Raw genomic sequence first — 12,060 nt, forward strand, 5'->3', positions numbered from 1 at the left:
TTTAAAAAACACTAAACAGACGCTCTCAGAGTACCTTTCTTTGATATTTTTTATTACTGTGCAGGAGTATAAGCCTACTTAATTGCCAGGCGAAGCAAAGCATTGCGGATTTTTAATTTCTGCAAATGTGTTAAGTCAGCAAAAAAAAAAATAAACACAAATAACCGGATAAAAAACATTTAACTCCGTATTCACAAAGACAAACTGAGGAGTAACTGAAGGTGTGGAGGACAGATGTGACCTATAAACCAAAAATGCTTTATTCAATGGTCTCTCAAGTAATTCCTATTTCCAGCTTTAATAAAATGAATATGATACAATGTTCATTCGCACAGTAATTATATGAACAAACGCACTTCCACCTGACAGTCAAGAGGTGTTCTTTTTTTTTTCTTTTTAAGTCCAGTGAATTATTTTCAGAAAACTGCTTATTCCATTTAAGGGACAAATTAAGGCTAAATTTAAAGGCTCATTTTAGAAACGACAAGAGCACAGGATGGATGTCCTTAATTCTTAAAAATACAATTTGTTATGAATGTGCATATATATATTTATATAAATACAAATTGGTAAAATATAAGACTTTCCCTGGCACACTTTTGTTCCAGCCAAAATCTGTTGTAAGTGCTGTTTCTTCTCAGCTGCTTGCTTTGGCTTCATAGAGCAAGTTCATAATTCTTCCCTTTAGTCAAAAGAAGTTACTGTGGTTAAGGCAACTGAAGACCTCATTGGGAATAAAATGAGGACTTCATAGGAAAGAGTCATCAGAAGGTGGTGCATAAGAAAAGCCCACAAAGGCATCGTCAGCCTCCATTACACTAGCGTTGACTATGGAATGTTCTTGAGACCAACAGACGGAGTTGGGGACCGTCTCATCTGTGAACTCGGTGTCGAAGTTTGAGATGTCACAGCAGGAGCTCTGCAAAACCATGAGGGAGCGAGGGTCATATAGGCATTCACAGACAAATACAAAACAAAATGCCTAATTTGATGACATAAAATAGAAGTTCCGACACTTATCTTGATTTTGTGCTTTAACAAACGATTACAAACAAACTTATCATTTTGGTAACCAGAAAACACAAGACTAAGAAGAGGGAACTTCTTAGACTAAAAAGAGGAACTTAATTAGGGAACTTCTACTGGAAATTAAAGATGCGTGTGCAATCTAGTGCAATCAAATACATGCATCGTGGGTATGTTTCTCTGAATGGACTGGTTGAACAACAAACATTCTGCCATTTCATTCACAGGAATGCAGGAAATTCACAGGTGTATTTATTGTTGCTACATTCCACTAAGAGGAGGTCCTAATATTGTGCATGCTGGTCTACTGTCACTGCAGCTGAGGAGTGTTTTCAGTTTTTCGATAGATTAGCTCTCTGCTGGTTTATGTGAGTCTACCTTGTAAATTAACCAAAATATAAAATTATCTTTAATGTACTACCCAGGCATGCTTTCAGACAATGAACAAATATTTACCACTTTGGGTGTGAATGGGGGAGGGATCTTCTTCTGTTCAAGATCATCCCAGTTGATGGTGGAGAAAAATGCGTGTGCTTTGACCTCGCTCTGGAAAAGCAGAAGAAATAACAACCTGATTTTGTATTTAGAAAACATTAACTGAAAAAATTAAGTTAAAGTGCATCTATAATGTATATATTAGTGTACAGTATTAACAGCGGTGATGTATAGCCTACAGATCAGCCACCAGAGGGAGTCCAAGAAAAAGACATTCTGCTGTGCGTATAGTGTTGGAAAAGTGCATTGAATAATCCAACTCACAAAGTCATCCCTGGAGCCCAGTCTGTATCTGCCGTCTTTCTCCAGCAGCCCCTGGAGGAGGGACCAGGCTGTGCTGGACGCACCAGGGCGCATCACCAACTGCTTGTGAAGGATGTTGTCATACATTTCATGTGTGTCCCTGCTGTAGAATGGCGGCTGGAATATGGAAGAAAAGGAGAAGAAGAGGCATGTAACAGAGTGTGACATTACACTCAGGTGCTTTAACATTTAGCAATAAAATCAACTGTCAAATTTCAAGAACTTTCAAAACTAATAGCTTCCTTTGCAAAAGTAGTCAAGGCTGTCTGAGAGAAAAAAAAATCACTGTGGGCTTTGAGTAAAAACTCACCAGGCCAAAGAGCATCTCATACAGCACTGAACCCAGGCACCACCAATCTACTGTGTTATCATATGGTTGCTTTCTCAGGACCTCTGGAGCCAAGTACTGGTCAAAGGAAGCGCAAAAACATAGTAATATGACATTAACTTTGATATTTCCCTTCTGGCTTAAAATACACCAACTAAATATATATCAACTGCTATTTTTGCTCATGAAAGCTTATTTTCCTACAGGAAAATGTGACTCACACACACATACAGCAGTGAAGCCCCTACATGGAATATACACACTTTATTCGTAAACTTTTATTACTTTTTGACACTGAAGGTGAGACTTATTTGGCACATCGTGGTGCAAAATTCTCAGCAATCAGACGTGTAAAATCAAATCAATGCTGTCGTACCTCAGGTGTTCCACAAAATGTAGTGGTGGTATCTGTCTGGGAAATGCCTTCCTTGCACAATCCAAAGTCCGTCAAAATGATATGCCCCTTTAAAGAGAGGGCACAGGGACGTTTTTAGTCAACATGTGCCACACAAGCAGCTCATTATCCCCGGGGACTGAGGATTCTATTGTTGGCCAGGAATGTTGGCTGCGGCGAAGCTCACTCAGTCCCATTCACCGTTCTCTCACTTTCTCAATAAGGCTAGGCAGGAAAGTCATTAGTAAGTCCTAATCCAATCACACACATTCTGTCCAGCTGGAACTGGAAGTGACACTGTTGTTCATTGATGGTACAAATATGGCTGAAAAAGAATATAATTTGTGCATGTGTGGATAAGTTATTGTATTTTCAACACAATATCTAAAAAATAGGTGATTCACTGTAATTACTGTTGTGCTTGGTTAAAAAACAAAGGCACTCACTTCATGGTCAAGAAGGATGTTTTCTGGCTTCAAGTCTCTGGACAAAAGTAACAAATATGAGATGATATTAGTAAATAAGACTCAGAACACAGCCAGGATTTAGGAAGTCCAAGGTCATGCACTATGAACAAACTCTCCCATTGTAACCACACGTCTCTGAGTGGCTCCAAAAAATGTAGAAAGAGGTGTTGCAAATGGCTGCTTACTAAGCTTTTTGCTGTATTTATCTTTAACTACAGCAACTGTAGCTCACTGTTAGCTTTGACATAATGGCAGGCCATATCTTACAAATGGCACCGTTAAAATAAAACTAAATCAGTCACTTCAATAAACCCACAACATGCCTGTAAACAATGTTGAGAGAGTGCAGATATCCCAGTGCACTGGCCATTTCAGCAATGTAGAATTTTGCCCTGGGCTCTGGAAAAGTCCGCTCTTTTTGGAGATGGAAGAAAAGCTGAAATAAAAACGCTCCAATCAGTTACAGGAATGAATTACTCAACAGCAGTATTAAAGAAGAATAAATCCTAGTTCATTTTCCGGTTATGTAAAAATGAGTTAACACAAACAACTTTGCTGGGAAAGTGTAAATATCGATCTGATTTAATCTGCATGTTACTGGTATTTCAACTTCAGAGTTGTAAGATTTACTTGGATACAGACTGTAGTTAGTCATTCTCACACAGTCAGTCACGCATGGCAGCTTTAAAAAGGCTGATCACACTTGTAGGAGATCCACAGAGGAAGTCACACTCAGGAGTCATTCTGAGTAATGCTGTGATCTGTGAAGACTTTCACACACAGAGGTGTGCTAACTAGCTACAATGCTGGTCTGAAGAATATCATTAAAGATGTCCAATACATTTATATTTATATCTACTGTGTGACCGCATTACTCTCAAAAGTGAAACCACTCACTTCTCCTCCATTGACGAAATCCAAGACGAAGTATAACTTGTCTGTGGTCTGGAAGGAATAATGAAGCCCGACCAGGAAAGGGTGTTTCACATTCTTCAGCAGCACATTGCGCTCTGCCATAATGTGTTTTTGCTGATTGGGAGGAGTGATTGAGAAGAATTATAAGTCGAATATCCATACATGAAACACAGGCAGAGTCGGGGTCATATTTGACAGCAATGTTACCTCTTTTCTGTTGAGAATAATCTTTTTCTGTAAGACCTTGATTGCGTAATACTTTCCATCATGTCTTCGCTTTGCAAGGAAAACCTGCATCACAAGAGTGAGAAAGCATGAAACCAGAGTAATTCCAGATCTAATTCTCACTTCCTACATGGAAAACACTTGCAGAACTAAAACTTCAAGAAAAAAATCCCCCAACACGGTTAAGTATAACAAAAACATATCAGTGAACATAATTCCAGTTGATTTGTAAAACATGCAGCTCACTTACCTTCCCAAAGCTTCCCTTTCCTATGACTTTTAAAAAGTCAAAGTCTGTTGGCTTGGCACTGAAATAGGAATTACAGCACATTCATTTCAATCATTTGAAAATGGATTGCATGTGATTACACAGCTCCAATAATATATTGGACTCATATAATATATGAATTGACTGATAGAGAGCTTTGTCACATGGTGCAACAACAGTCACCTGAAGCTCAACATCAGTGAACTCAATGAGCTTGTGGTGGAATACAGTAATGGCCACAGAAGTGTTTTGTTTTAAGATGCCACAGTGAAGATGACCTTTTAAAACATAAAAAGTGCCATGACTTCATCATCTTATCCTATTAGAGATTTGTGGGAAATGTTGTCATAATTACTGTGTGAATTCCTGAGTTATGGCTAAAAATGTGTTCTGTGAGGTGGCCTTTGACCACTGCAGTCTAATCTTTTAATTCTGGGGTTCAAGTGGACATTTAAGGCCAATTTGAGGAAATTCCCTTAAGGCAGTGTATGTATGTATGTATGCGTGGACGGATGTGTGAGATATTTTTAAAGAGCATTTGAGTTGTGAACATACTGTGGATTTCCAGAGGGTCCCAGGTTAATGTTTCTGGAGGTAGAGTTGTTCTGTTAAACAGCAGAGAAAACATTATCTAGGCTGGCCGTCAAGGTGTTACAACAGGCTAAAACTAACACACACTAAACACTGATTAACTGCCCATCAAAGAAGTACAAGACCTTGGAACACAGAGCTGAATCAACAGCGTGGACATAACAGAAGCTGAGGTAAAGGACCTAACTACTCCACTGTATCTGGTAAACCCAACACACTGACTGAACGGCCAGAGAGGAGCAGTCAGCAGGAGAACAAAAATATAAATGACGAAGTCTAAGTGGGTTGATCAGTTACTTACTTTATCATCTTCATCCTCAGAGGCATCTGAAAGGTTCTGCATTTTGTCCATCTGTAGAAATGCCCTCACATCTGGACTGGAAAGGCAGACCAAAGCAGTTAAATAAAAAGGAATAAAGTAACGGCAGCAAGTAAAGCATGAGAAAGCACAACTTTGTCCGTCTTTTCTAATCCAGTTGGTACAAAGTGTAAAGTTTGGAGAAACAAAGTTGATCTCATTTGACGGATCATTCAAAATATTCATCGTAATAAAGTCAGCCATGTAATATAATGACAATGCAAACACTTACTGGTTGCAAAGCTGCGGATGTGAGACGATGCGTTTGATGAACTCATGTAACCCTGCTCGTCTTTGCTTGATGAACTCTTTGGACAGATTCAAAACATTGTTTAAAAAAATGCAATCAAGAACCGAGATGAACAGCAAGGTTTGAACAAAAAAACGTGTTTATTTTCTGAACATCAGGTGCTGTCAGCCGAGTGTGATCACTAACCAGGCTCAAAATTGTCCCCAAATATCCTCTTGGCGGGAATTTTCAAGTTCTTAGATGGAAACTGTTTCCTTAACTGCATTAAAACATACGAGAAAAACAAAACAAATCATGTTGACGAGTAGGAAACATCTACAGTCACAAGTGTATTACTAATCTAAATGTCAAAATGAACAGCATATTACAGAAACTATTAAAACCAAGTAATTCAAATAGTTGTGCACAGAACTGACTGGTTGCACAGGTCATCACATTAGGAAACAGCAGGTGGACTTAATAACAGTAATGACGACTCAGATTCATTAAATGTTCCAGTAAAGCAGGATCTCCTCTAAGTGGAATGCAGCAATCATTATTACACCTGTGAGCTGCCTGATACGACACATGAAAATATCTGCTGCGCAACCAGTCCATCAGCAATAGTTTAAGTATGGCACATCGTAAAACACTTACAGTGTTGTAGAGTTTATCAAACTCTGCATAACGCCTGAAGACAAACCATTCCTGTCGCCCGACATTGACCATCACTTTGTAAACCTGAAAAAAGGCAATGAGTTCTATCAAATGCTTGTAGGTCAGTTTGACAGCAAAACACATTAACAGACACAAAAGAAACACTGAAATGACGTTTGTGTAATTATTTCTTCTCAAAAACGCAACTTGAACAACGGACAGAACTTTTTGCACGCACTGTGTAACGCTTTTTCTTGTCCCTCTGCTCGTTGTGGCAGGGTATGCTGACGTTGGGGAGACTGGGCTGCTCCTCCATCTTAGAAGCTGTCGGCAGTCAAAAGCGCAAGGCCGCAAGGTAACGTGTGGTCCTCAGGATATGACTTCAAGTATACAACTGGCCCATCCCCACCCTGGGTCACTGTGGCAGAGGAGAAAAGAGAACAGACCTCTCTGTTATTCAGGAAGTGAAACTGGTCTTCTTCTGCAGTGCTTGTGTTGTCTATGCCTGATACGAGAAACGTCCATCACAAAGCACAACTTTGTAAGCAGGTTTTATTTATTAATTTCAGTCTTCGGGGCTGTTTTGTAAGGTATTTAACTGCTGTTTGTGTTGTAACATAGCCCTGTTGATCCTAACAATCCTTTAGCTATTACATTAGCTCATCCATCAATATATCCCTCGATTTTTTTTTTCCCTAATTATGTAGTAAATCACAGGGGGCTGCGTTCCTCAAGCTGTGTACAAAAGATCACTTGGCCACTAGCTGCTTGCCTATTCAAGGTTATATTCACACAAACAGAAATAACTCGCTCACACACTCAGAGGGTTTCTTTAACAACCATTTCCCAGGGCACTTGACTGAGACCAGTTTAATATAAGAGTCATTTAGCATGTAGCAACTGACTGTTTGGAATTTTAATGTGTATGGTTTTAAACACGGTTTTCACTCTGCCATGAACAACACAATATTGCTTTGGGATGCAAATGCGCAGATTTAAAGCTGGTGCTTAGGCAAAAAAAAAAAGGCAGCAAAAAAACAGAAGTTACTATGTTTAAAATCACTGCTGGTTAAAACCTCATCCAAGAGGAAGATTGTAGCGTGCACAGGCAGCAACAGGAGGGTCAGTGAGCTGCAACATGACAGCAGGCGAGCTTTCCCACCCCGAGCAGCCAGTTAACTCACTCCTCCCTCTGAGCAATGAATATCCCCCTCCACCCTTTCATCTCACGCCTCACAGATAAATATCACCAGAGCACATACTGGTCAATGATAACTGTCTCTTGCTACTAACGGTGCTATCAGTCTTCCTCACATGAGAATTACAAGTCTTTATCTGTGCAGCCTCATTCACATGCAATCATCTCACATACACCCACCGCGACATGTGAACACACACACGCACACACACACACACGCTGGGTTTGTGACATTCTCCCTTGTTCTGGTCAGTAGAAAGGTATTTTTAAATAACCTTCCAGGGGTCTTTGAAGCTGAAGTTACACAATAGGTTAAGAGTAAGACCCCTGGAGTTGTTCTTCCCAATCGTTTAAAGATGGAAATAAAGCTCCGCGCTGAAGCGTAGTAGCTCTACGACTGTAGCTACAAAAGGTCAAGACCTCAGTTCTCTGAAGGTGAACAAAGCAGGGCAAAGTGCATTATTACTGCACAAAGTCTAATAAGTGCATTAAAATCAGTTGTGATAGATGTGATCTCCTGTATTCAACTGATCCAAGGGCAAACTAAAACACTGTTGATTTGACTGAATCACCAAAGAGGCACGTCCTTCACCATGAGTGATGCAACATCTATTTATTTCACCACAAAGCTCTTTGTCTGCTGGCCTGACTCGTCCATTGTTTTAAGTTAGTGACATCAACTCAGTTTATTCAGTAGTTTTTGTTTTTCTAACAACAACCGTTGCTGCTCTTATTGTTGTTTGCTCACAACACACGGAAAACCTGCTTTGAGTCAACTTTCTCCGTCTGTGTATTTATCTTGAACGCATCCTGAAGGGATATCTCATTCTGCTCACGTTGGGGGTGAGGGGAGAGCAAAAGAGCAACCCTCCTTAAAATGCATGTGTGCATTCGGAGGGACATTCATGCCCTCTTCATCACTCGTCTCTTTTTTCTCTCTTAAGTGTCTTTGTTTGTATTTGCATGTTCACTCACAGTTATTAAGGCAAAGCACAAAGACACCAATAGCACTGATATTATCCCCTATCACAACTGTCTTTGCTTTTATTCTGAAACATTTAACAATAAAACTACATGTGCAACTAACTTATTTTTATTGGAATAGTCTGCTGAGTATTTTTCCAATTAATTGATAGCCCGAGAAATTTAAAATTCCTTGTTTTGTCCAACCAAAATCCTTTTATTTGAGAAGCTTAAAGAAGAGAATTTTTGGATGTAGTGTTTGAAAAAAAAACATTATATTACTAAAAATAGTTGCTGATAAATCTTCTGTCAGTACACTAATAGGTAAAGGAGTGGTTTCAGCTCTTGTTATATCTGGATGTTAAAAACATTACCAATGTCGGAAATCGACACCAGCTACATGCAGATAACAAACGAGTTTGTCTCCTCTACCAGTCACTCCAGTGGGAAACGGATCTTTTTGTGTTTTTAAAACCTGGCTATTAAAGAAAGAGAGCGGGTGAAACGTGTGCAGCTGTGGCTGGTACACACAAAAATGGCTGCCTATTTCCCTGAGCTCCCTCACATCTGTGTATGCTTTCATGGTTAACTGACACTGTATGTCACCGGGGAGGACTCGCTTTTTAACATTCCAGAAATACTTTAGTTCAAAGAAAGCACAAGTTATGGTCGTACAGACCATACACCATAGGCTGACACTACTACTTCTTCATATGGAATGTTGCACTTAACCACACCCACTAACCTACACAGTCTAGTTCAATACAAAGACTGAAAACAAAGCGTAAGCTAATATTTATCACGTTTCCTTGCTGCGATTTAAGGCCGGTGTGCACCACAATCACAACGCCACAGCATGAATTAACTTGTGCTGACAGGCGCAAACACGCTGAAATACTACAGGAGATCAAAAATAGCATTCTTCCTGCTTAGTTCAAACACACATCCTTGCCTGTGGATATCCTAGGAGGATGTTGAACATTTTTTCTCTCTGTGTGTGGCTGTGCATTATGCGTGACAAGCAATTTTAGCGAGACAACAAGGCAGAAGTCAGCCTACATTGGCAAATCAGATGTGAAAGCTCGACCAGGCATGCATCCACCGATAAACACAGAAACGTAGACCAATGCGAGCTGGAATGGCTACTGGGGAAAGCTAAACTAGACAATGTATTCCAGAAGAGCAGTTATAGCTCAGAGGTATTTCATTATATGTAACGCAACAAAACCAGATTTCTGATTGAGGAAGTGCAGCTGGAGAAGTGTGAGGGGCATGAACTCAGGAAACCCTGTTAAGTGCAACTGAACTCAGCATCTGGACAAATTCCTAACCTAACCTGAATGTACAGACAGCTCACAGGCATACACTGTCTGCACACTGTGGGGCTTACTTCCTTTTAGAAACGGGTCTGAATCAGCTTCGGCGCTGACGAAATGACAAAATTAGATCACAGAATGTTACTCGAGCTGGACAAGCATAACAAAAACTTCTTGGTTGGTGTCTTTAAAACACGAACACCACAGTTCTCCCAGGTGTAGAGCTCTCAAATAGTGGTTTATATATACACCAATTAGGTCCATCTTCCATAACGTGGATACAAAACATGTTCTCAATAGCCACCTGATACATCAAGGCTGCGAAAATGAGCAGATTTCCTCATAAAGAAGGATTATGAAGAGATGGATTAGTAAGAAAAGAATCCTTCTTTTCACTACAAAGTATCCCAGCTTGTTGACAACTGGATTTTGTGTCATTTATATATCATAAAACTTAGAAATGATTGTGTGCCACTGTCCATACACGGCTGGACAAACAGCCGATTCATTTTGACAGCCTGTCTGAGGTCTGACACATAATTTCTACACTCAGAAAACAGCTACACGGTGGTGGACAACATGTCCCCAGAACAAGACATTGCAAAGGCCTCACCTGTTTCTGTTTAATTTTGGCTGAGCTGTTTGGTGAGCTCACAGTGGTTTTCACCTGAGGCTGTGTGTGTATTTAACACCGGTACAACATTCAAATCTCAGCACAGGTCACGTGTGTTACAGGAAAAAAAGGCACAACTTGGTGAGTCTGAACAGGGAAAATGAACCCGAGGAGGGAGGAGTTGAACACACACACACACACACACACACGCACAATAAAATACGGACAAGCACAAACGCGAAGTGTAAGAGTTGACTTACTATGAAGATTATGCGTGTGATTCAGCCTTTAAACAATACAGCAAACATTCAATTCAAAACCGAACACAAACTAAGATCCTCAGCCGAGGAAGATAACTTTGTTTGTGCCATTTGTTTGTTTGAGCTCCTATTTAGTTACTTCAAACAGAAAAAAAAAAGATTGGCGTTAGTTATGTAATAGCTAACAGTTGCTAGTATTACCAATAAAACAACGTTTTGTTACCTACTGTGAAAACGTTACAAGAGTTACGTTGGCTAGGCAGACGTCAAACATGGACATCACGTACCTTACAGTATTTTGACGTCGGTGTTCATTTATTTCCGTTGGTCCAGTCGGGGAATGTGTCGCTCTTTTACATTTACACTGTCCTTACAGCTAACATCTTTCCAGGTGTGAGTCGGACAAAAGCCCTCCAAACCCCCCGAAGCTTACGAGACTGTTTTCTTGCTGCCCACGAGCGTGTGAAGTGAGAGAAGCAGGAAACATCAGTCTTTCCTGGCCGTAGAAAGTTCCAATGAAATTTGTCACGGGACCACACAACTGCAACCACTAACAGACTAAACGGAATACACCAGCGTATTTCCGGTCCTGCCTTTCAAAATATAACTAGAGCAAAACACCAGAAGTAGCCGAGCGGTGGAGCGTTGCTAGAACATTTTCGCAAGTACTAGAGTACAGTAGAGTTTGTGGTGCTTTTATTTTACTTGAGTATTTCTATTTCATGCTACATTATTTTATACTCTGCTACATTTGAGAGAAAAACAAACTCTACATGTTGCTACTAAACCTAGAGCAGCTATAGAAATATTGCAAATTAAGATTGCTTTATTTCTACTTTTACTTACATTTAATATATGTGAGTACATATTTCACTAATGATGAGTGGCCCATTTGGATTTCATTATCAGCAGACACAGCGTTCATTCACAAGACCAGACCACACGATTAAGTAATACTGTAGAACCTGTTTAAATCCCTTACTTACATTACCTTGAGAATATACTGTAATTTAGTGGTGAAGACAAAAAAAATAGAAACACAAATGTGTCATTAATCAAATTAGCAAAACCACAGGCATCAAACACCTGAGCTTTTAGGGCGCCTTAGGCTCTGGGGCCTTGGGGCATTTGTACAGAATTATTGGAAGATTGTTACCTACACCAACAACACAACTGATGTCTTGACAAACTGAATTAGTTTAGTTTTGTATATTCGTGTTGAAATATTTTAAGATGTTTTTGTGATTACCCTTAATGTGACCATTATTTATTTTGGATTGACAGAATTTGTGCTTTTAGTTTGAGGCGCACAGTAACTGATTTCCGGTCTTGTGGTGGTATGAATAACGCATATACTTTAACACTCAGAAATGACAACATTGAGACTTCAAACAGTTAAACAGTGTCACCTACAGGTAGAAAGGCCGGAGATTTCTATTACGAAAATCACCCAC

At 39.8% G+C, this 12,060-nt stretch overlaps 1 protein-coding gene across 1 annotated transcript; it reads right to left on the bottom strand.

Annotated features, from left to right (window-relative positions):
• Window positions 1-31: 31 nt before the first annotated feature.
• Window positions 32-11,175, bottom strand: sgk3 (serum/glucocorticoid regulated kinase family member 3). The gene is made up of 17 exons (XM_046371318.1): window positions 10,894-11,175; window positions 6,495-6,674; window positions 6,257-6,340; window positions 5,807-5,879; window positions 5,603-5,678; window positions 5,314-5,389; window positions 4,977-5,026; window positions 4,404-4,461; window positions 4,136-4,219; window positions 3,911-4,042; window positions 3,337-3,449; window positions 2,993-3,029; window positions 2,529-2,615; window positions 2,135-2,230; window positions 1,786-1,941; window positions 1,483-1,572; window positions 32-919 (listed from the first exon to the last, which is right to left on the bottom strand). Exons 2-17 carry the CDS (start codon window positions 6,570-6,572, stop codon window positions 749-751), a joined length of 1,461 nt encoding a protein of 486 aa, XP_046227274.1. The 5' UTR covers window positions 6,573-6,674; window positions 10,894-11,175; the 3' UTR covers window positions 32-748.
• Window positions 11,176-12,060: the final 885 nt, after the last annotated feature.

This window comes from Scatophagus argus, chromosome 18 (assembly GCF_020382885.2).
Source record: "Scatophagus argus isolate fScaArg1 chromosome 18, fScaArg1.pri, whole genome shotgun sequence".
Classification (NCBI taxonomy): domain Eukaryota; kingdom Metazoa; phylum Chordata; class Actinopteri; family Scatophagidae; genus Scatophagus; species Scatophagus argus.